Source organism: Ascidiella aspersa, chromosome 6, assembly GCF_963924565.1.
Source record: "Ascidiella aspersa chromosome 6, kaAscAspe10.2, whole genome shotgun sequence".
NCBI classification, from domain to species: Eukaryota; Metazoa; Chordata; class Ascidiacea; order Phlebobranchia; family Ascidiidae; genus Ascidiella; species Ascidiella aspersa.
In genome coordinates this window covers 10,733,118-10,758,704 of record NC_139452.1, presented here as the reverse complement: position 1 = coordinate 10,758,704, position 25,587 = coordinate 10,733,118, and the positions used below count along the sequence as shown (strand labels likewise).

The 25,587-nt window shown below is 41.1% G+C and overlaps 1 protein-coding gene and 1 non-coding gene across 4 annotated transcripts in view; one reads left to right on the top strand and one right to left on the bottom strand.

Moving 5' to 3' along the window:
* Positions 1–4,387: 4,387 nt before the first annotated feature.
* Positions 4,388–25,587, bottom strand: part of LOC146139681 (ras-associating and dilute domain-containing protein-like) — a 36,188-nt gene continuing 14,988 nt past the window's right edge. The window contains exons 4-20 of one of the 3 annotated variants that reach the window (XM_083391894.1): positions 18,141–18,306; positions 17,108–17,289; positions 16,171–16,342; positions 15,629–16,119; positions 14,829–15,001; positions 13,712–13,791; positions 12,370–13,315; positions 12,129–12,166; positions 11,650–11,799; positions 11,037–11,160; positions 10,249–10,462; positions 9,392–9,564; positions 8,649–8,799; positions 7,705–8,349; positions 7,085–7,296; positions 6,261–6,379; positions 4,388–5,733 (exon numbers count right to left, since the gene is read on the bottom strand). In XM_083391894.1, coding sequence (XP_083248020.1) covers positions 5,634–5,733; positions 6,261–6,379; positions 7,085–7,296; positions 7,705–8,349; positions 8,649–8,799; positions 9,392–9,564; positions 10,249–10,462; positions 11,037–11,160; positions 11,650–11,799; positions 12,129–12,166; positions 12,370–13,315; positions 13,712–13,791; positions 14,829–15,001; positions 15,629–16,119; positions 16,171–16,342; positions 17,108–17,289; positions 18,141–18,306 — 4,136 coding nt within the window. In that variant the 3' untranslated portion in view covers positions 4,388–5,633. Of the gene's footprint in view, positions 5,734–6,260; positions 6,380–7,084; positions 7,297–7,704; positions 8,350–8,648; positions 8,800–9,391; positions 9,565–10,248; positions 10,463–11,036; positions 11,161–11,649; positions 11,800–12,128; positions 12,167–12,369; positions 13,316–13,711; positions 13,792–14,828; positions 15,002–15,628; positions 16,343–17,107; positions 17,290–18,140; positions 18,307–21,785; positions 22,354–25,587 lie in introns of those variants that run through there. The other 2 variants (XM_083391895.1, XM_083391897.1) reach the window with 2 other exon arrangements.
* On the top strand, positions 14,466–14,540 carry Trnaa-ggc (transfer RNA alanine (anticodon GGC)). Its single transcript has one exon. It is a non-coding gene; the product is annotated as a tRNA-Ala (tRNA).

Here is a 25,587-nt window from a genome sequence, read left to right as displayed (position 1 = left end):
ACAATTAATTGCAGTAAAAACAAGAAATACCTAACTATAGGGCCTATACGTGATTCAATATAGTATATTTAATTATTGTTTTTTGGGTTATCGTACGACACTCTGTTTCAACTATTTAAATCACAATGATTTGTTTTACTTCTGAGTAATATAGTTAAATATTCACGGAGAAAATTTAAATTTTAAAATTGCTTCAACTAAAAAAAAAATCGATGCACTCTAAGAAATTTAAATATATCGTAAAACCATAGAGCATTAGTGCTCTATGGTAAAACTGTCTGATTTATTGTTTAGATTTATTTGATTTATTTGTTGTTTGAGTCATTGCAGTAAAAACAGACATCGCCATGCCTAACGGTAAGATTACTTTTTTATCGCCACACATGTTTAACTTTGAGGGAACGTTGTGTGTTAAACAAATAAAAGTTAATAATTGATTGCATATTGTGCGCGCACTAATAACTGTTCAAGTGTAATTTTTCGTTCAAAAAGCGTTGTTGCTTTAAGGTTGGCAATTCAGAGAAATGAAACACCTTACTGACCCAATCGGTATGCTATAATTAAGTAGGCCTATGGAAAAAGGATTTACCGAAACCAGTTGGACTAATTAAGCAGGGCAAGGCTATAACTATACTTGTTGTAAAAGAAGTTCGAACAATGTCTACTCTAATATATTTAGAAATATAGAGAAGAATGGTATACTGTATTTTTCTTTGTGTGAGCTTGTAATTTGGCTTTGAAAATGACTGAAGATGAAAAGCGCGTGGAAAAGATTTCTTCTGAACTCAGGAAACTTTGTTTTATTGGTGGGAGGGAAAAAGATGTGTCAAAGACGGCGGCCGTTATTCATCAACTGGGGCTGGCCTACCACAAACTGGCAGAGAGATCCAAAGACTTATACGAAAAGCAAACGTCTCTAATAAGAAGCGCGGTGCTATTTAAGGCAGCCTGTGCGCGAAAACCTGAAAATACAGCAGAAATTGACAGCGACTTCAGCAATCTTTGTTTAAACGTCTTTACAATGGCAGAAACCGCCAAACAGATCTCCGATTTAGGTGAACACATCGAACTATTTAAGAAACAAGCGGGTGAAATGAGGCAGTATGCCCGTGAAGAAATGAAGACAATGAACAAAGAGCTTACTGCTCAAAAAAGAGTACAGCGCGTCGAAACCATTCAAAAGAAAATTACGGAAAAATACACAGCCATAATGCGCGATCTAATGCAATATTGTGTCAAAATAAAAGGTGAACCGCCTTGCCGATACGCTTTAGTTGGAATGGGATCGCTTGCACGGGAGGAAATTACACCATACTCTGACTTTGAACATATTTACTTGCTGGACGACAGCAGCGTGGAGTCAGGAGAGGATCAACAAAAGGTACTCGACTATTTTCGATGGGTAGCGGTAATCTTTCAACTAATTATAATCGGTCTCGGAGAAACGATTATACCCTCGGTGTACCTTCCGTACCTGAACAACCAGTCGGATTTCAGCTTTTACGACGCCTACACGCCTCGTGGCATCTCCTTTGATGGAATGATGCCACACGCGTGCAAGTTTCCGCTGGGGCGGGCTGAGACTCAAGACAAGCCGTGGAAAACCGAGCTGATTCAGCCAGTCGCAGCAATGCTTACCTTTCTTAATCGAGAATGTGACATTAAGAACGGATATCACCTTTCCGACATCCTTGCGAAAACATGCTTTGTAGAGGGAGATCGCGCGATTTTCGACGATTTTAAGAACCGGTCTTTGACTCTATTGCAGAGAGAAAGCGATGATATTGCAAGAAAACTTATCGTTGATCAGATTCAAGATGATCTCACGAAGTGGAAAACAGACTTTGAGCAAACACAATACAGCACGCGACACGTGGATATTAAAAAAGTGGTATACCGCAGCGTAACGTTACCTATCAGTGCGTTGGGCCGAATTCATGTGCCGAAAATAAATTCGTCGCTTGGGATCATTAGAGAGTTGGCCAAACTCGACTATTTCGACGGGGAATTTCGAGATAGATTGCTGTTCGCTGTAACCCTTGCGTGTGAAGTGAGACTCAATCTCTATTTGGAAAACGACCGACAGGTGGATCTTCACAGTGCATCAAACGAAAACGACGGCGTTCTGTTACGGTCTTTGGGTGAGGAAAACGCCGTCGATTGCCTTAGAACTATCTTCGATCTTCAGATATTTCTAAAGAAAAAATTTGGTGTCCAGCTAGACGACATGGTAAGAAGCTATGAAGTTCTCGGCGACATTGCGATATTCTATTCACTGCAAATGTACCAAAAATCTTTGGACGTCTGTCATAAGATGATGTTGGGACTTTCCAACTCCAAACGTTCCCAGAAGAAATTCGAGTGTTGCTGGTTTATTGCTTACAACTATTTCTCCCAAGTGAAATTTGCCAAAGCGTTAGCGGTAATTGAAGACAATAAGCTGGCTCAGAACGCACATAAACTTGTCGAACCGGAATTTTGTTGGGCCGTTTACACAGTTGGTCTGCTGCTTGTACAAGACTATGGCGAAAAAGCTTTGGCTTACTATAATAAGGTTGTGAAACGTTACGCAAAGAACAACTCCGTGCCAAAATCGAAATTGTGGTATTGGTTTTTGTTTGAAGGAATCTGTCAGTTATCAAATACCAACTACGATGGCGCAATCAGTTGTTTAAAACGGTCAGAACAATTTTCGGATAAATATTACAAACCGGAACTAATCGGTTTGGTCGGCGTAAATCTGGAATCTCGTGAATTCTACCAAGAAGCGGCTGACAACTTAAATAAAGCATATTTCTTGCAAAGGTGCTTAACTCAAGACAAAATTGTTGATCTCAGGACTGTATTTTACTTATCCCACATGGCATTGTGTAACACAAAGTTAAACAATAATAAAGGCGCTATGTTACAAATGGGCTTATGCTGTGACTTGTTGAACAGTCCGGTAATCACGAACAAATATAAAGCACTACTTCAACTAGCCGAGGAGGAAAGCGAACCCACAATACTAGAAGACGTCTCGTTTGAAGTGAAGTCTATCAACAAGTGGGTCGGCATACTAAATCTTTCCAGGTCACATTTCAACATTGGTATTTGTCGAACAAATTTAAACAAATTTGACGAAGCAGTGATGAATTTTGAAATATCCGCCGTTGGCTTTGCTGTGACAGGGCGTTACAAGGAATTAGCTGTAGCTTTTTCACAATTGTCTTTTTGCACATATATGCAAAACGATTACAATTTAGCGATTGCCTACCACATAAGAGAACTCAGGTATTGTGAAAAGCTATTTAAAGAAAAGTTGATGGATAAAACGAATGATACTACGTACGGATATTGTCTACACAGTCTAGCCACCATGTACAAAAGGCAGGACAAAAAGAATGCAGCATACACGTATTACGAACGCGCCGCTAAAGCGTTGAACTTGGTAAAAGACTACAGCAGCATATGGTGTGCCGACTGTTACGAGAACTGTGCCGTACAAAAACTAGAGTTGGCTGACTTTAGAAGTGCCCTCGGACTTTTTCGCAAGGAAATGCGAGTTTCTCCGACACCTTTCGACAAATTGGCGACGTGCCAGAATCAGATTACCCGCTGCAGGCAGGAAATTAAACTCCGCCGGGGAGCAAGATTGCGTCGCTGGTGCTGTGCAACTAGCCAGGAGTAGATATCGCTATAGATTGTATTCGATTGAATGTTTATACTCCGCTGTGCGTTTATAAAACCCACCACACATGATGCCTTAAAAATGCCTATCGAAGTCGGTCAGTCTAATCAGGATTTTCGTGGCAAGGCCAGCCTAGAAAAACAACTTATGGTTTCAGGCTTTTGTTACCTAAAATGAACGCTTTATATATTTTCGCCTTGTTGCTTTCACTTTTTGTGTGTGTTTGATATGCATAACTGGTTGAAGTTTCGTTATTTCCAAAAAAAACTTGTATTAATTGTTGTGAAAAATTATTAACAGAGCCTTTATCTTTTAACGCAGTAAAGTACCTGACCAAACAACCATGTGTCTGGTCGGTGGAGACGCGACAATAAAACAAACGAGCGTTTGACTTGATTAATCGTATCAGTCTGCTTTAAAGCGTTTTAAGACTAACTGGCGGGAATTAGCGTTTTAAGACTAACTGGCGGGAATTAGCAATTTAAGACTAACTGGTGGGGATTCAGCCTAAGGTAACAACGGCACGAGTAAACATTGCACGAAGTTATTGTAAAACTCCTATTGTGACATTGTACTGCACAACCACCAAGTGCAAGGTTCGGTAAAACAAAGCTGTTAGAAAAATGAATCTCTTTGTCGCAGTTTCCATTAGGTTTATCGAAAAGTTATATGGTGTCCTGATTCACAAATTTCTAAACTGTAGCAAAACTTTTTCAAATAAGTTTTAATGAAAAAGCGAGAAAAACAGTCATTTGGTGTTTGAAAAGTAGATAGTACAAAACGAAATCAAAGACGATTGCCCTTTGCGAAGAACACCATGTCAGAGTTATTTTCGTCAAAACAATGTATGAAAAACGAACGCTAGTTTTTTTTGTGTAACTTTTCAAACTATCACCTACGCGGTATATTTGGGGGGGACCAAGTCCCTTATTTAACACAGTTTGCTACTTGTTAAAGTGTATAAAGGAACGATTAAATAAATTCCAATGAAGAAAATAAGCTCTTAAGTATATTGAAGTGCGTTTATGACTAAAATTTTCTGTTATGTAATTATAAAGGGAAATTGTGACAAGTAAAAGTCTCATTAAACCTTTTTGGCTTTGTCGTGACATACAAAACTTTTAATTTAAACTTTGTTCTCCACAAATTATAAAAAAACACGCCAAAACAAACTTACTGTGTAAACTGTAAATGAACTTAACGTTTAACGGTAGTTATAGGTTCAACGTAGCTTACATTGGGTTTTACCAAACATTGCAGCTTTTTAAAAATATTTGAGAAATGTCGCGTGAAAATATTTATATATAAGACATATTTCAAGCACTTATGTAAAATCGCCAAACGAATGTGCAACACTTATCGCAAAAACGAGCACTTTTCGCGATCAAATAAGTTCACGGACCAGCAACAGTGTGACGTAACAGTCTAGTAAGTGACGTAACAAAGCGGGCATTGCACTTTGGAAAGGGGTAGAAGTAGCTAAACGGCGAATCAGGATAAAAACTTTTCCTGTCGCTGTGAACACTTGTGTAAAAGGGAAACTGCAAATCCTGATCAAGGGATATTTCGTTTCGACTACGAAACAACGTAAAATCTGGAAGACATTGAAAAGCCATGCGATAAGCTCTCAAGGGCGTAAAAAATCAAAAAAGCCCGTTTTTAAGTTTGATTTGTTAAAATAAAAAAAATGACATAAAAACATTCCGACTGAAAGCAAGTAGCTTAAAATGGAACTTTTGAGCAAAATCGTAGAAAACGTAAATCGGTGACACTTGTAGAGCTACAAAGATCAATATAGTTTATAAAACGAAATGCCAATAAAAACAGTCTCGAACGTTCTGCAAATGTCGCGAACTCCTTTCTGGTTTAACTCTGGTCAACTTTATTCAAGTCTTGCCAGTTATCTGACGTCACTGAACAACGGTCACGCCTGACTGGCATCACGTGAGCGGCCAAGATCCTATCAGCAGCTGGAAGAGGTGATCTTCATAGCAACCTCTTGTCCGCATCTCCCCACCAACAAACGAACGTAGTCGCCGGCCTGACGGACCGTCTTTGTGGCTCTGTCGACAAAACAATTGTTTATTAACTGCAAAGAAGGACAATGCGGTCGGATTATCCAGGACGCTTTTTTGCGTGTGAGAAGAAGAATAGTAAAACGCTAGGATCCCAATCACCAGGAACAATTACGATGCATCATAGGCTGCATTTGTTTATTAAAGCAATTATATCTTACTAAGGCTCCACTGTGCAGCGACATTAGATTAAACAAACTGTAGCGATTCGCGAAGAATGTAATCGAATTAAATCGTCAGTTTCGAGTACATAATATTGCCTAGGATTATTTTTCTTTAACAAGGAATATGAATGACAAAAATACCTCGCTTTACATTTGGACCTAGGAATATTGCTAGTTTGTGCATTATAAAGAAAATAATTCATTCCTTTTACTTGCTTTTTAATCAGTACAGTCGTAAAATATACTTTGTCTTAATAATGTTCAATGTGCTTATAACCGACATAGGTTTAAAGCGTTGAAAGGATTTGTAAATCGCAAAGATGGATTGATTTGACTTAAAAATGGACTCACTCATTGTAAGACATGTTGAGAAGGCTGACTCCGTTTGCGGCTAGGATCCTGTCACCCAACTGAAGTCTACCCTCTTGCAGCCAACACTTAATCACGTCGTGGTGCTTGGAATGGCCGTGCTGAAATGGGATGTAAAAAGAGTCTTGTCACAAGTGTATAGGAATACCAATGGTTTGTCGTTCTTATCGCACAAAATAAGTTTTTTAAACTTATTTGTAAACCTTAGTTTTGGGTTCTATTATCATTGGTTTCGTTATCAAAGTATGTTGCTTCAAGTTTAAATTAATACAAAATATAAAGTGAAGAGCAGTGGTCGGCAAACCTTTTTTGTCGCTGCCCAAAATGCTCTTTCCAGAGCCATTGAAGGCCAACTATGTAAAACGAATGACGTCACAAAGTTACGTCATAAAACTCTTGATCTTAAAAAATCTTGCGTGTAGTGCGAAAAGTTTATAGCCTCATTTAATAAAAATACCTTTGTAGCGTTTATACGACCATACGGCGCAAACATGCAATAGTATGCATAGTCTTTTGGCATAAACAATTTAATAAAGTATAGTTTTTAGGGGGTGCATAGTACGGTGGCCCTATGATGGAACAAGCAAAAGCAAAAAAAAACTCTTAGTCACAACATTTTTAAAATACAGTACGGTGAAAAGTACATCTACATGACAAAACTGAAATTATAAAAATATAGCACGCAGCCCACTAAAAAGGGGCCCACATTTGGGCCGAAGCCCACAGTTTGCCGACCACTGGTGTAGAGTCACATCAAGGCGTAGAGCACAAACGCTTAAAATGTCTTTTTTTTCATCATCATGTACCTTAACGCCCGGCCCGTCTGGCACCAGGGATCTCACGAAGACCCCCGCGGTTCCTAGTGACGTCACGGCGCCGTCGACCAGTCCAACACCGAGCCCGTTCTTGCCTTTCTTGATGTCGACGATAAACACCTCCCTGGGCATGCCTTTGGCGCCACCTTGCGACTTGTTGCTGGAAGTGTCCGAATCGTCAGTGGGCGACGAGGATTTAACTGCTGGACAAGGTAATGTTTTAACATAATTAAGTTGGACTTTATTTGCGACATAGAGTTCTTCACGCATCACCATTGCAGTTAAAAGAGTGGTTTTATAATAACTGTTAAATTGGTTTCGCACTGTTGAGTGTGTTTTGGGTCCAGTTTAGAACATTTGTTAGGTTACTATACTTAAAAACCATGGTGCGGAAGAACATTTAAAGCCATATTGAGCCGAAATTGAAATAAAACAGGAAATAAATAAGAGAAGCAGATTTAAAAAAGAGCACATCAGCATCGACTTCCAGTTTTTAGTTTTGTTTCATATTACCAAGCAGAAATCTTACTGCAACAGAAATAATGCGTATCGCGAAATTGACCAACAACAACTTAACCAAAGTTCTAACAAATTAAACAAAAGTGCTCTACCTTCAGTCAGGTTTGAAGACACTTGGGTCGGAACCGAGGTCGTCTCCGAGATCGGAAGCAGAAGAACTTCATCGCACTCCTTGCCCCTCTCATCCGACTTCTTTGCCGAGTCCTCCATCAGTAGCTCGTTAATCGCCTGCGATGGACTCGCCCTGCCTATGACGTCACTCGTCTTGCGGTGCCGGCTGCGATGCTGCCTGATGACGTAACCCTCCGGCTCGCTTGATGACGACGAGCAGGATGATGACGACACAATTCTCCCTTGACCCCCCTTGGACGCGGTCTCCCCCAAATGGTGCGACGATTTGGAACGCACTGAGTTCGCGCCGGGACTATCGCTAGCCGGCTTGGATTTGGTGACGTGTTTTCTGACGTCATCGTTGGCCACCGGCGCCGCGTCACGTTTTTCGCTCGTGACGTCATCACCGTTGCTAGGAAGATCACGCTGCGACTGTGACGCGTCCGAAGCGATCTCGCGGCCTTCGGGCTGCTCTCTGACCGCGCCCTGGGGATTCCCCGCCCGGCGCACTTGGTCCACGAGGGATTTGAACCAGCGACCCTCGGGCAAACGCTCGAAGTCGATCCGGGTCCCGCTCACCGGGAGCATGAGGGGCGGATGCTGGTCGTAGCTCTCCATGAGCAGATCTGAATACAAATATCGTTTGATAGAGTGATGTTAGATCCATGTACACGAGTACAATAAAAACATAAAATAACAACTGTTAAATTCAGCGTGGACCCGAGGTATAAACATCTTAACGCAAAAACAAACTGTGTCAAAAATTATCAAAATAAGCATCATTTATATAAGCATATAAAGGTGAGAGATAACTTTTAAGTATTGAAAAATAAAGTCGAAAAGAATAAGGCTAACCCTATAACTGAATTGACTTCAGGGATAAAATTTATTAATTTATTAAGTCAGAGTACAAGGTTGCACTCACTCTCGTCAAGGGAGTCCTCGCCTTCCTCTGGACTCGGGCTCCAGGAGGGAGGCTTCACCTGGTTGCTAGGCAACCGGTAGCCTTCCAGGACGTGTCGGAGCTGGCACGGGTTGATGGCAGGAAAGGTTTGGCGGAAGACCGACCACGAACTCTGTTGAGTTACATTAGGTGTAATTACAAGATATTCGTGAAATTGATGTGAACGAACGATCGCAGTGAAACGTTCACAGCTTCGTAGAAATAGTAATTCCGTTCTACGATTCAACACATATGTAAGATTTGATACATATATTACGAATGATCTTGCACTCGTCTGTAAATGACTGCAATAGTGTGTTGCCTGTGTGAACATGTCGATTGTCGACATAAAGATACTGAACCAAAATACAAATATTTGGTTTACGCTTAAATGCGTATTTAATGTCAGCATCATTCATAGTTTTCAAACGAAACTTTTAAATAGTTCCAATGTAGGCTTACCATAAATAACCATATCAAAAAGTGTTGTCTTTGCTTTATATCAGACCAATTATAAATGCACGGCCTAGGCTCCAAAAGGAATTCCTAATACCAAAATTAGATAAGGTTTTCCTAAGGGATTAAATTTCAAAAGTCTAAAACCGACTGAATAATCGGCGCATATTCAATAGACACTCTATGTATTCAGCGAATGAAACCCAAAAGTTATTTTCAGGTCAAACGAGAGAATTGCAACGCGGCTGTTAGTTTCACATTTTCCTCACCTTCGCGATTTGTGTCCTGGGCGTGGCCAGAAGGGTTACGAGGGACGAGACCTTGTCCAGGTAGGTGCAGAACTGTCGGTCGTAGCCGGCGTCGTCGGCCCAGGTCTCTACCTGTTCCAGGTTGCCCTGTATTCGCGCGCCCATGTCCCACCGGTAGTACTTGAGTGCCGAGTCTGTGTGGGGCGATTAAAGCAGGTTGAGAAATGGACAAGGTGGCGAGTTTTGAAAAAAGGCCTGTATAAAACTTGCATGCAGTGTATGTCTCGGAAGGAATAAAGTAAACATTGCGCACAATAGAAACGATATGTCTTCGCAGGCCACCAAAGATGCTGAAAGGGTTGTGTAGATTTGTGTTTCAATTCAAAGCCGAAATATTGAAGCAATCTAAACCGGAATGTTGATTTTCATGGTGAGCATTAGAGGTGTCATGATTCGTTGTAATATGAGTGTATTCGGTTTGACGCCAGCTAGATACGAACGAATACAGCTTGTGTGCTTGATTTTAAACTTTGATATCTAACACTCACACTCGTGGACCCATAAATGGTAAATCAAAGTTCAATTTGAAAACACCTATAAACAACTGAATGTTCTAACAATATATCCTAATTAAAAACAACTACAATATACTATGTCAATCCTTTTTTTACAAAGTACATAACGATTTAGCCACTATAAATGAGAAACGTAAGTCATAATATAAATTATTATTAACCTATTAAGTGGAAGGGAAATCTTATAATGCGCACCTTTAAAAAAATCGGCAAAGGGGTTTTAAAAGCCATCGGCGCAAATAAAAGCAAAAAACGAAATGAAAAGAACAAAAAAGAAAAAGGCCATCGGCAAACAAAACTCACCGTCCTCCATTAGAGTGTTGAAGAGCGAGATGTTGGTGAAGAAGAAGAGATAGGCGAAGAGCTGGTCGGAGATGTGCTGGTTCACGTCATAAGTGGACGCCATCTCGCGAGCGCTCTCGAACACGCCGGTCACGTGATCAACGCCGGCCACGTTCGACGCGTTCTCGGCGAAAGGATTGCAGTCGAGCAGCGCCGGCAGGTGGCTGTAGAGAGTCTGTGGCAAAGTGTCGTTTCTGAGGTTGTTGTTTATATGGGGTGCTTGCAAAATTACTTAGAAAACAATAAAACTTTGCGACAGAAATAAAATAAAATAAAGGAAGCTTAATTGCACGTTAAATATTAATATACAGTTTGGTTGCTGTTTATATGGCAAGCTGGCCGGTTATCCTTACGGTATTTTGCAATTCAAAAACAGAAAAGCAAAAGAAGGGTATTTTTTATTGGTGCCACCTTCGGACAATTAAAAAGTCAATAGGCTAAACTTCCGGAGGGTTGCTTTTCACCTTTTAGATCGACTTTTAGCCCGCAAGTCAAATATTTGTCAAACAATAAGTCAAAAATAAGAGACATCATTGTCGAAGATGCATTTTGCATTATTTTTATGTGTTCATTAAAATGCCCTGGAACAAAAACATTAGGTGTCACTATGCATTTTTGGCGCTATATTTAGAAAATTGAACCATTTTTAATACATCAGAAGCTTTTTCATCAGAAACCCTTATGACGCAAGTTCAAATACGTCATTCTCTGCATTCCTACAACACACGTCACAACACACGAGGGCTGACCTTTGTGAGGTAATAAACAAGTTGCTGGAAGGCGTACATGACGACTTCCTCGAGAAGCGCGAGAATTTCCTCGTTGATTTCAAAGTCCTCGATTTCGTCCAAAAATACCGGGTCGACCTCTCCCCTAAAGTAAAATGTGCGAGAAATAAGATGAAGCTTGAGTGGTAAAAATGGCAAAATGGCAAATTGGCAAAAGATTTACAGGGGCAATGATAAGGAAGATACAGGTTTTACAATAAAACTAAGAAGGTTTCAAATATAAACATATTTTTTAGGGCATTTTAAAATAACCCACGAGTATCGATAACTATACACGTTACCACCAACGGTGGTGGGACTTTTATATATTGTTAGAAAGAATATCCTATGAGTTTATTTAAGCTTCAATTTGAGGGCACATGAATATGGTTTTCTGGTTAAAGTTTATAAACGCATTGATTCAGGGGCGTAATTAACATATGCATGATTAAAAAAACATCCCTAAATACCATCTTGGGCATAAGCTTCAGTCTGATTTTCATATAAACAGGAAAGTATAGATCGGGCTCCTATTGAGCAAATTAAAAAGTGTGCACAGGCCCCTCATAGTATATAGTACTAATGAATTGCTTACCGTTGTTTCGCATCATCCACTTTCTCACGAAGCGTCGGCATCAGATCCTTCTGGAGGAACTCGAAGATCTCCAAGGAGTTGGACATCCAGTAGACAACCGGGCGGAGGGAGGGGAGGAGGAGATGGAGGTTCTTCTCGGGATCCGACGACCTGGAGGAACCAAGGAGACGCTTTATTACTTACAAGTTGGTTTAAAATCTCTAATTTCCTGAGACATATCGTGTTGCTTGTTAAGGTATTGCAATAGAGTGAAACGGAAACTTTAAGTTTACCGATAAATATAAATTTTGTTATAAGGCAGAATTTTGCTATTTGCTTAACAATACGTTTATTTTACACCACTTGGCTGTCCCCAATATAAGTCTTGAACACCTTGAAGGAAGAAAAATAGCTATACCTATACTTCAAAATGCCTAACCATTTATTAATATATAAACATACTTCAAACACAAAAGTTGAAACTTAAACGCGTCACTTACGTTTGGATTTCTTGCACCGAAACGTTTCTGGTGGAGTTCTAAAGAAACAAATATCAATACAGGTTGCTTTAAAGTGTGCGTTTACCCAGGCAATAAATATTAATAACATATGTTTTGCGTCAACTTTATTTTTTGTAAAAATATTTTATGTACAAGTGCAACTTTAAAAGCAAAATATCAATCAACTACATCAAAACAACAATGTAAACTTAAAAGTAAAACCTAACAATGTTATGTTTACCAGAACAAGGGTCTGCAAATTGCTCGCGATTTTGAGAAGCAGGTCATTCTTGTGTTCCAGGCGAAAGTTCAGGCACGAATGCACCACACACTGACACAAGAGGGCAGCAGGCGCGAACGGGTAGCTCGCGCACCTTTCGTCCATTTCCTTGCCCGAGTCAAAGATGGCGTTCAAAACCTCGTCCTCGCATTCCACCTGGTAGGACAACTCGGTCGGGATTTCGCGGAGCTTTGGCTTCGGCTCGACAGCGACATCTCGCGGTAAATCGCCGCTGGGCGCGGGCGCGGATTTGTTGTTCTCGCCAAACGAGAACTTATTGCTAAGGTTCACGTTGGACGCCGGGTCCTTGTACATAAACATGCAGTTCTTGCCGATGGTGAGCATGTCTCCGTGCTGCAACGTGTACTCTGATGTCACTCGGAAGCCGTTGGCCGAAACCTCGGCTTTGGGGTGAAGCGGGTTCACGGTCACGCACCAGCGCTTAATCGCCTCGAACTCGGCGCTTTCGTTGAACAGGATCTCGAGGCGTCGCTTGAGGACGCAGTGGTGCGGAAAGACGTCACGTGCCGCCAGTCTGACGTCAGACGCCTGGCAGCCAATCAGCGTTTCCGGCAGCTTTAAATAGTGTATGAGACTATCGCCCTTGCTGCCGCCGACGTCGCCTTGCAGGGTTATCAGGCAGGGCACCGAAGGCTGCTCCGCTTCCGCTTTACTTCCGGTGGTGACGTCACCAGCTACGTCATCGATTGGCGCCATTTCCGGTTGAGTATCGCGCGCAGGTGCGGACTCCTTGGCAGGTGAATCGACAACGGGCGTTTCTACCGCGGCAGGTTTTGGGGCTTCGGCTTGGGACGATGCGGTTTTAGAGTTGGCTTTGACTTCAGGCTCGGCCTCCGAGTCTTCGCTGTCGGTTTGAGGCTGGTTGAGCGCCACGTTGATGTTTGTTCTGAAACGTTAAAGTAATGTTTATTACAATTATTATAATAGAGTAGGAATGTCCGAATATATCGGATCGGAGCCAATACTAGATGCTAAGTGGAAGTATTAGGACTATAGTTGGTTAGATAGTAGGGTGGTATCGGTGCCGATCCGATACAAAAAATAGGAATTTCAGCCACAATTTACGATCCAAAGTAGTGATTTGTGTATTATTGTAAATTATCTGCAAAAAAGGCATATTTAAACAGCATAAAAGAAATATATATAGATTTAGGAATACCGATTCCGGCAACTTTAATTTTGTCAAGTTTATATATATAGTACCAACATATATTTCAATGTCAATTTATGTTTATAAATTCTTTTGCAAGGCGTTTTAGGGCAATAAATCAATAAATAATACCTTGATTTGGCCATCACGAGCCGCCTGGCTTGGTTGTTGATATCTCTGGTTGCGTGATCTTTTTCGGCTTTTTTGAAAACCTGAAATAAACCACTTAGTTTAGAACAGATAAAATACCACCAGTTGTACATTCGCATGTTTGGCATTTTTCACAAAGTTTAAGAAATTTGCTTGGTATGCTTTGATGGGTCAATTAGCTAAAACGCTGCTAAGCCAATTTTGGAAATGACCAATGTCAGGCGCCAATTAGTATTTAATTACTATCATTTGATGGGCATCCGTTATTTCGCAAACGTTTATACATATTTCGATTACTTTTTTTTTTTTTAATTTGAAAACCTTCTGAATCACTGCCTAAATTGAAAAATTGTTTAAATAAATTAAACAAACTAATAATTAAGATGGATTCACGATTCGAATTTTTTTGCAAAATTCGCTTAAAACTAGGTTATGAGTTCGAACCTCACTGCAGGCTAGTTGTTTTTCTAGTCTGCTCTGCTTGCATCATTGATCGACAGATTCGGTGAGTCTGCAATGGCTTTTCGGTGTACTAATAATACGTAAGCCGTTATCGTTGGTCAAAAAGCAGCTTCAGAAGGGCTAGATCTCAGTTGTAAGCACACATATATGTGTGTACATATGTTTCATTGTATTATGATATGATACTGGCGATCCCCTTCGTTATGAAGCTGCTTGTACTAACAGATTGAGCAAGCATTGGCGTATGGTTGTTTCTCGACTCGTTCCCTTCTGAGCCTGCATAGCTCAGTTGGTAGAGCGACGGTCCCGGCTTGACCGGAGGTCGTGAGTTCGAACCTCACTGCAGGCTAGTTGTTTTTCTAGTCTGCTCTGCTTGCATCATTGATCGACAGATTCGGTGAGTCTGCAATGGCTTTTCGGTGTACTAAAACTAGGTTATGTTTGATAACCAGCAAACGTCAAACACTCCAGTAATTCAAACTTCAAGACATTTATGAATGGTCCAGATCTGCTTAAAGTCGCTAACCAAACACGTCTAAAACAAGCTTGTTTCTAATCTGAGTTTTGAGATATTAATTGTTAATTCCTAGATAAATCATTTCCATGTAGTCAATTTAACTATCCATATATAGTTTACCTGAGATCTCCTCCTGATCTCGAATCTCCTGCAGAGTCCGTCCAAAGGCTTCCAGTAGGACTGGAGGAGGAGTGGCTTCTCGTGGTCGTTCAGGGGGCGCACGTAGTCCTCCTGAAAACTCGCCCCGCCGACTCCTGCCGCCAGTGAGGCTGTCAGATCCAGAGAGGCGCTCCCTAATTTAAAAAGGGTATGTCAGTAAGTATTTCTGGTCTAAGGACGCCTAAATTGCCAAGGGCATGATTTTCCTAAAATGCGCACTGGTGTTGAGTCATCGAGTTATTATTACTGGAAAAACCCTCGAAACTTTTGTATCGCGTAAATTACCGCTGTACAAATAAACCGATAGTGTCAGTTTTAACATGGAACGTTTCAGCAGAGTGTTGTTTTAAGCGCGCTGCGGTTAAATCTAGAAGCACTTTCGTTTCGAGCGGTTTGGCGACGTTGCAAAAGAACAAACCAAGTAAAACAGTTAAAAAAAGCTTTTTAAAGCCTCAAATGCCTAAAATTGGATGGCTTAACGTTTTTTAATATAATTCGTAAAAAAAAACAGTATAAATGCCATCCTCAACACAACAACAAATAGTTAAACACAATAACAAAATATATTCAACACAATAACAAGTACAACAGAATACCAAATAGAATAAAAAATAGTAAAATGATGTTTTTACAACGATAATTTTTTCAAAACATGTTTCCTTTTCGACTTTTCAATATACAACTAAATTTAAAGACTTTCAACGAAGTGTCAACGACTTAAAGTGAGTAAAAGTGTAGGACAACAAACAGGCGGAACTCACTCGTATTTCTCTTTCGCTTGTCCGCTTTCACTTTAAGGCCCTTTTCGGAAGTTTCGGCGCCGTCCTGGCCGTCCTGGACCCTGCCCACGACCTCGCAGAGCAGAAAGTCGCGCGCCTGGTGCCGGGGAATCCCGTAGCGCTGCAGGGCCATCTTGACCAGCTCCTGGGAGTTGGACTGGCGCGTGGCCATCACGCTCTTGTAGTTGGCTCCAGGACTCACGGCGTCGCCAAAAATCTTGAGGATGCCTGGAAGATTAACATCCGACGACAACTCGGTCTTCTTGGTGGGGGATGAGGAGCCCTCCGACTCGGACGCGCCTCCGCGATCCTTGGACTCCTGGCGATCGCGCGAAGCCGAGCGCGCGCGATTCTTCCGAAGACTGAAGAAGAGGCGGCGCGCGGATGCGGATCGTGGCTCGCGGCGGTTGGCGATCGTGGCGCTCTTCTTCTGCTTAACGCTGCGCATCCGCCCGGTCCGCGTCCGCGAGTTGCTCTTGCCAGGAGTGGACTCTGCGGAGTTAACAGCGACCGAGGAAGCGGACGAGGATAAGTCCTTGACGCCGGTGTTGGGAAGACTGGAGGACTTGATGTCGGTCTCGGACCTCCGTAGGGTGGAGGACTTGGTGTTGGGACGCTGGTGGGTCGGCGTCTTGCTCACAATGGTTGGCGCCTCGCTGCGACGCTGACTCGACTTGCGGCTGACGTCACCGTTGCCTGTTGCGAATAAAATTGACGTTGTTTGGCGCCGACAATAAAAGCATTTTGACGTGTGTTTGCTTTGACATTGTAATATTAGCCTTTGTCAGAAGACATCAGCCTAAACGCATCGTGAAATATGTGCAAAGAAATACGTTTTAAACGGATAACGGCAAACTCAAGACAGCACTGTAGGGGAATCAAAACTTTATTTGTAGTCGTTTGCGAGCTATAAAAATCTAAAAATTGCGCTTTTTACTGACATAGCCTAGCCTGTCAAAAGAAAAGCATCGCTAGTTTTGATTGTGTGCTTACCTTGACTTTTCAATATTGGCCTTCAACAACAGACAACAGACAAGCTGCTTCTTTCGTAACAGTTTACGCTTTTGCGCCTGCTTTTAGGCGATGTTAAATTAAATCGTCGCACTATAGATTTAGAAATAAATCGCTATAAGAGAATTATCGCAAGAATTTACATTTAAACAAAGAGCGTCGTGAAAACGTGGTATAAGTATAGTTAGGAAAATAAAACTATGTTTGCAGTCGTTTGCGAGCCATAAAAATAAAAAAAATGATAAATCGAACAACTTATTGATGATTTAGCTGTAAGTGATAAAATATTTTAAGCGTGACTTACCACAAGATTATACATCGCTTCGGGCTAAACTCTTAAAAAAATTAACATTGTCAAAATTGGCTTAAAAACAGCACCCGCAATAATATCTTCCATCACAGAATATCCCAAACCTAAAATGTATATTAAACATTCCTTCCTGATTTTACCGTTAAGTTTTGCCATAGCGGCAACGAGAAGAGGCGACGTCGTCTTCCTCCTGCTCTCCATCTTCCTACGGATGCTCCCTCCGCTGCTTCCGCTCAGGCTCGTCCGGCGTCCCGGAGTCGTGCTCGTCGACGACGCCATCGAGTCCTTGTCGTCTTCATCATGATCCGGATTGAGGTTGAACCTGCGCGAGACGATTTGCTGTTTTAGTTGTTGTGAAATAACTTAGGGGTCTGACAAAAAAAAGGTACACAGAAAAGGTATCGTATCCCGTTCAATGTTGTCTCAGTGCCATTAGGTGTAGCAGGCAGCGGAGCTATGGTTGTTTCCTGACTCATGATTGTCTACTCGCTGTTTTAGTTGTTGTGGAATAACTTGGGGGTCTGACAGAAAAGTGGTACACAAAACAGTTATAGTATTGCAATAAAAGAAATAAATCGTCTAAGTGCTATTAGGTGTAGCAGGCAGCGGAGCTATGGTTGTTTCTTGACTTTTAATTGTCTAATCGCTGTATATACTTGTTGTGGAATAATTTAGGGGTCTGACAGTAAAATGGTATACAGAAATGGTATCTTAATTCGTTCAATGAGTTGTCTCAGTGCGATTAGGGTGCAGCAGTCAGCTCAGTCATGATTGTTTTTAGACTTCTGATTGTCTAATCGCTGTTTTACTTGCTGTGGAATTACTTTGGGGTCTGACAGGAAAATACGGAAATGGTATCGTTAACTAGGACCACTTAAATGACCGATCCCAAATATAAATATGCATATAAGTTATTATTCGGAACTGAGGATACGATTAGGGTGCATCAGGTAACGGAACCATGGTTGTTTCTTGACTTCTAGTTGCCTACCTTGTAAACAAATCTTTGTTGGTTTATTGATTTCGGTACTTAAGGCAACCAGGAGCTGTTTAACACAAAACTGACAACTTGTTTTGTACGCAACATTACATAAAGAGTTCTTTTTCAGTTGAAACAACTATAAAGCCATTACTTTATAAATCAAGCCTTTCTACACAAGCAAACAAACTTACTTTTCCATCAGCCTCCTTCTCTGCTCGGGGGAATAACCTTCGTGACGTAGGTTGTTCAGGAGCTCGGCGTTCCTGTCGGCGCCGGTCACCAGGTGAAAGGTCAAAGGTGACTTGGAGTTGACCGCGAGTTCGAGGGGTCGGTCGTCGGGGTCAAGAAGAATCTCGTCTGAAATCATGCAAAGCATAGTTTATAACAAGAGCTAGAAAGTTCGTTTTATTGTTTATATATTTCCATTAACTTGATAATGAATTGCAAAGCCAGAAAGGTCGAGTAGATCGACATTATCTTTATTAGGACGTTTCGATACGGGCTTGTATCATCTTCAGTTAGTGCGACTGAGCAGAAATTACTTATAAAAGGTAGGACGCAATCGTTATCAGTCTGAGTTTCTACAGTTGAGGCATTATTCAAAACGTCTTAATCAAAAAGATGTCGATATATTCGACATTTTTGGATTTGCAAAATTCACGTGCATAGTGTAACCAACAATTTCCATTCATTTATTGAAACATATCACCATGTTGGCCCGACTACTTGGCCCCTTCTAACACCTTTTTGTACTTCTTTTTGATACGTGGCAAGATTGTCACCTGCAACTGTGTTAGCCTGATGCAAATCAACACTTTTCGGCATAAATTACCTTTTGTGGTACTAAAGAAGTATTTGAAATCTATTAAGCCATTCTCAGGGGTAACGGCGCTAAAAAACACTACCCTATACCCGAATCGTCTTTAATGTTTATTTGAATGCAAGTTAGAAGGTCGATCTAGTGTTATTTTTATTTATTGTAAAAGGTAATCGAAATTAAGCCCTTGTGGCCAGCGACAGTAAAAGGTTAAAAAGCACTACCCAAACGGAATCATCTTATTTAATATTTGTTGGTTTAATCTAAAAGCGATTTTCAGCAGGTAATTTTGTCTCCCAGAAGCAAAGTTTGTTTTTTCGAGTCTGTTTTTACTGACGCAGCCTAGTTTTTTAAAACCCGTAATCTTTTAATCTAACCTGCTCCGACTTACCTGGTACAGCGATTTTAATACACACTCAAACTGATAGCGGAAAGGGACTATACGAAGAGGTGAAAATCCTAAAAGACTTCCGGAAGCAAACTGTAAGTGCTGTACGCCGGTGTAGGCCTATAACCACATATTATAGGCAAGCGATTCAGCACACTTAAGCTCACTTAGTCTTGAAATTGAGATTAAAATAACTTTTGATATAGTTTAGTCACAATAGTATATAAACACAAAACTATAGGTGGACATCGTGATGCCTTTAACATTTCTAATCTATAATAAACACCTTTGATAAGCGTTATCTGATTGTACTGGCCAGCTATATCTAAAACTGTTTCAATCAACACACCTTTCTTAAGATTTAGATTTAGATTTAATCGTTCGCAACAGCATTAAAGGTATATTGCTCTTTTGAGCACCAACCAGCCATAAAGTAATCGTTAGGCGATACGCCCGTGTAAATATAACCTGCCCAACCGTAGAACCCTAACGAGGCGTTTGGCAATAGGCGCGTTGCGAATTACACAGAAATGAGGGAAAAATGTCCCGCTGCAAATTGAGCTGTGCAATAATAATGAATCACTGAGCATCGTCTGAAAATAGTCAACAAAGGTGCTTCGCTCACCACAAAAACCCGCTGAAGGTTATCCTATCTTATTGTCTGAAAGGTTATTTTAGAGTCATTTGCATTCTGCTTTGGTCCGCAGCATTCATTTTATTTAAAATTAAACCTATGCAGAAAATTAACAATAAAAGTGTTTACCTAATTTTGTGAAAATTCTAAATATTCCGAATATATATTTAACGTATCTTTAGAGACCTCGCATCTCTCTCTCAGTAAGCTGGCTCAAGCACTAAAAACATGAGCAGAATACTGTTATGCTAGAAAGGCACATCAACCTACAGAATAAATCAGTCGTGAAACAACACTAACCCGCCTTGATGAAAATGCCACCAGTTCTGATTTTGCCGGAAAGCCCGGTGCACTTAATTGCCGCCCTTACTGCCTTCGAGCAGTGAACCATCAGGCAAAGGCTATCATTTCGCCAGCGCCTCTCCTTTAAGCTGTTAAACCGAATTTTAGTTCAAGTGCACTCTGGCTTTGAATTCATGCGCCGTTCGCGCGATTTGGACCGCGAAAACACGGACTCTGTGCGAACGCGGCCGTGTACGGAATGTCGTGATTTTTCGTTGTCAATTGTTTCGGCAATTAATTGGATGAGGCGTTGTCTTTAGTTGTGAACGCCAAATGACCAGAAGCGTTTTCTCCCCTAGAGTTGTTATGGTCATGTGGGCCTATCCATTGTCATTATAAACGCATTTCCATATACAGTACGTGTTATGTAAGAACTGGTATGCCTTTATGTTGCGTAATGTTAGGCGGTTAGCCTAACTTTTTTTATAAACAGCAATCTATTATCTTATATTGATTTGACATAACCCGATGTCTAATGAACAGCGGTTAAGTTGTATTGACCTCGCCGATTTTAGCTGAACACAGCAGGTAGTGGCGTCAATACAAAAACGAATTTTTTATTTTTTTTTGCTCCCTCTCTTTTTTCTATCGCACATACTAAAATCGTAACACTAGACAATATTAGGCCTATAGGCGCCAACTAATTACCGCGTGGATGTGCCCACCTCACAACAAAACGCCCTGATCACAGTGATTTTCCTCTGCTTTGGGAGAACAGAACGCGGCAATTGTCTTTTAGAAAATGGGTCGGCGCTGGGGGTATTGTGAAACTTGATTCCAATAATCGACCGGACAATGCGGATAGAATGCGTCCCAAGCAATCGGTGTGCGATACGTTCCGTTGTACCCCCGGCCGTTCACAAGTGAAAGAATCTTACACTACTGACCTTATATTTAGACGAGTTTGTCATATTTACGGACTCTTTATAAACCCACTCTAATGGGAACCAAACATAACACATCTGGCTCCGATTACATGATCTGTCTGAGGGACAAAACATTTTTTTCCCACGTTAACTTACCTGCTGTTGTCGATGCTTATTGTGGACAGTTGAGCTTAAGTTAAGTGAACCTTTAAGTCGTAATCCATTTGAGATGCAAAATTGGTTTGTTTAATAATTTAAAGTTCTCAAAAGCAAACAATTAGGTTTATTGCTTTTCACGGCTAAATAATTCTTTTCAACACAGCAATCTATAACCTAAGGCTTCTTCCGTAATTATTAAAGCAAAATTAATTTTAACAATAATAAATACACGAAACGTGTGGCGGCCAGAATATGTTTTAAACATGTATTACATCTAAGGTTTATTGCTAAGGCCATTCTTTCTATCTTGTTTGGTGTGAAGTACACTTCGTCTGTTTGAGTAATACAAAATACCGTACCGTCCGATCAGCAACTTCGCCGTGGACAAATACTGTAATCTAGTCTTGTAGTCCAAGAAGGTTAAGATTAGAAAAATCTAGCCTGTGATGAGGTTCGAACTTACCACCCCGGTCATCCTGATTTGACTAACGGCCTTTCCACAGTCACACAGTATAGCGTCAAAATCATATCTCAACTCCAGCAGTAATTGTAAGACCGAACACCAGTCTTACTTAACTCATGCTCATTTCCATGGTGACTATAAGTTTTCATTTTTCCACGAAGCCTTACCTCGGTAGCTCCAGCTGCCATGATCGCTCGAAGGACTGGGCGAGGGAATTTCCGGGAAGTTGATGACGTTGTCCACCGAGTCGAACGAGCGATAGGTGCTCTCGGCGCTCATTGTCTTGCGCATCATAAACGCCGCATTTTTACGTGTTTTTGTTTAGATAAAACTCTTTTTTTAAGCCTACAAACGACGTGCTTAGGCTTCCTAATCAAACACGGGCACTACACGGTCGAAAAAACAAAAAAGCGTTAGAAGGTGATTCGGAAATAAATGCACACATGACGCTTGTCGACCTGCTTGTTATATGCGACATGTTTCTAATGGACAGAGGCTTCATGTAGGTCGAATTTATTGGAAATGGTTAGGATGCGGCCAACCATTTATTGCGCACGTTTAGCAGACACAAATATAGGCGACTTTACTGAGAAATGTTCATTACCAAATAATATTAATTGCCATATAATAAGCAACCTAATTATCCTTAACATGGCGCATATAAGCTGTTATACTTTTGTATAGTTCCTATCCGTCCAACTCTTAGCTTTTTTACAAGGAACATAAAACAACATTACGAATTTAGACATACTTTCGCCAGAAGCTAACAGAAAACTTTACTACTACACTGAACTGTTACTGTGCCCTGGAATCTAGCAAGCGTAAGATCAGAAATTTATTTGTCGAAAACAAAAATTCCCGATCGTCATTTGGATCGCTATCGCCTGATGACTTCTGATGTCGATATATGCTCGAGATATAATCTATTCCGAGTCAGATTCGGGAGAGATGCTTTCTTGCGTATAGTATCCTTGGTGAACAACATGAGAAAGTGCAAGGGCAGGACGGGCCCATGGTCTGCCGCCTCTATTAAAAAGCAAAACTAATTTCCATTTATAAAAAGAGACACATCAGCAGTTGTAACTTAATATCACAGCTTCGACTGATTCGACGGGTATTTTTACATTTCGCCTATACAAATGGTTTTGGATTACTCTTAAACCAACTAAACATTTTAACATGCAAATAGCTATTCTTCACCAAACGTGTCTGTCAGCAGAAAACAAACAGCTCAAACGACTTCGCTGCCCAGCTGCTAAAAACAACGTCTCATCTATTTTTCTCTGGATTATTTTACAACAACAAAAAACACCGCGGGATTTAAAAGGTGTTAAACACGAAAGCTGTCCTATATGCCAAGCCGTCTTAGTTCACACACGCCTCAGGTCTATGCGGCTTAACGTGACTGTAAATGGTTCTATGCGTAACTGACGCATCACCTCGGCCGTTTATATACTGCCATATACGCGCGAGTGATTCATTTTACGCACTGCGTCAGAAAAGGCGATAATTGCGTGACGGCCAAACCTCTGTTTATATGTCAAGTATAAGTGAATTCTAGTAGATATTGACAGCCCAGTGGGATCACTACAAAATAGTGGCCTTGATATAATTGGACACCTCAGGGAAACGAAACCCTGTTGCCCTGGACGAGCACAAGGGGGACCCACTGAGGTGGGTATAATATCAATTCTCCATGAAATGGTGTAGTGTTTCAACATTTGTATTTTCGGTGTACTACACGTTGCGCGTACGACTATTACCGTTTAACGACGTTTTTTATACTTTTAATTTTTTCAGTCTCTACGGAAAAAACTCAAGTTTGAAAATATTTTCTAATTTTACTTTAAACATAAATTGGATTTCCTGTGACTCGAAATGTCATTTAAAATTACCTTAAAACGAAATGATGATGCAATACACCCGCATGTCGCGTAGCTCGTACCAATCTTACCCCCGACAAGACCCAAAATGGCGTCAAACGGAAAGAGCATCGTAGGATATGTTGGTGAATCACTGGTAAATGCGACTGTCGCATTTCAACTAAATCCATATATAGCATACCGACAATGTGAATGCTTTCTACAAATAATACCGCGGAAAAGCACATTACGTTTTACGGTGTATAAAACTACTAGAATGTAACTGTTTAAATAGCTTTGACGGTATTTGATGCTTCCTTTAATACATCAGCGGCAGTACAGTTCACAACACTGTACTTGCGATTGCATAATATATTCGCAAATTATTTTTAATCTGACATACTTCGCGGTCCTTATATAATGATTTACCGGCAAACTTCAGGCTAAAACTTGTCTCTGCTGCAAGTTCGCAACGGTATGAAAGTACGTATGCGTAAATTCGCACTATAAGAAGCGCCTCTGACTTTAAGATACGGCGGCTATACTTGAAATCGTGCAGGCCGACGCCGTGTTCACAAATCAACTGCGCGTAATCGAAGTCAGCATTTGCCAGAGCGGCTGCGATGGCCTTTAACTGGAAACGAATTCAAAAGGGCTCCCGTTTCCCCGCGCCGCGCTGCCACGCAACGGAAGTCGTACAAGCAGCATTGAAACAAACAAGCGCAAATAACTGGGCAAAAACGGGAGCGATCGCAAAAAAGCGCACGTTCGATTCTAGGATGGGAGAAAACGCGAAGGCAAGCCGGTGCAATCGGTCGGAGAAACGTCGCCCTTTTCCGTGTTTTTCGAAAGTTGGATGCGCGCTGGTATCGACTGGTCGATGCGCGTAAATATAGCGCGAATGGCGGAGAACCAGACCGCCTTACACTTGTACAGCTTCCGAATCGACGCCGACCCGCGCAAATAAAGATTTCGGGGACCGATGTTTTTTTGGGCAGTGCTGAAGTATGACAGAGGTTGTTGTTGACGGCCATACGTAACTCAACGTATGGGAAATTTTATATTGAGATGCGTGCATTCTGCACGTTCTACCTTACAGCCACTCGCAGGGTATAACACGTTTTGAAAAACGATACTTCCATTGTCGCAAAAACGTAAAACGATTGCTGTACACTGTACATAACCTTACGATGCTGTGTATGCAAATCTTAAACCATTCCTACATGTAAACTTGCAGAGAAGACAATTCACATTAAAACCAGAAGAACTTGTTGTGCAAACCCTTTTAACCCGACAAATTAATACAGTTTGAAAAATTTTTTTTTTGCGAAACTAATTTCAGTTGCTTTTTGCACATACTTCAATGTACAACACAATTCGCTAAAGCGCAAAAAGAATGGCGGGAAGTTCAACATACCATACTCTCTATTAAATCAGGCTCAAAAGCTCAAAAGCTCAAAACTATCACCCTTAGATACCTTTTAACAACAAACAGCAATTCGCAATATAAGATCTTGTCGTTTACCCTGCCTCGTCGGTTTGCAGCCAAAGCCAAGAGTCGAACAATTAATATATCTCGGAAAAAAACAAGTGGCCATCGTATTACTAACCGGCCATTTGGTTTTGCTAACCTTGTTTACCCGACGAGAAGCGAAACATAAGGTCGATTGCTGTCGGGCGGCATGCTCCAATCCGCAACGCGATATAGTTGAAGCCGCAATTGGATTTGGCGTCCACTTTCATTACAAGCTGCTTGTTTATCGCTTTTGGTCAACAAGGTTAGACGAAAAACGGGCGGCTTTGATTTTCGATGTTTTAGGCAGGTTGATGGTAACCTCAGCCAGGTACGCTATTTTAAATGCGCGCTAATTCGGTTTAACACAGCGTGGTTCTATATAAATAAGTTATACACGCCCAATCCGCTCAACTGGGTGACCGTCAACGAACGACATCTTTATGACTGTTTTCTCACTGATATGGCCCTAAAGGTCAGTTCAATATTTATTTAATTTTTATTGCTAAATTCTGCAACGACAACACCCATGGCATATGTGAAATATGAGCGTTTGCAGTCTATTCAACCAAGACACTAATTCCTTTCGTTTCC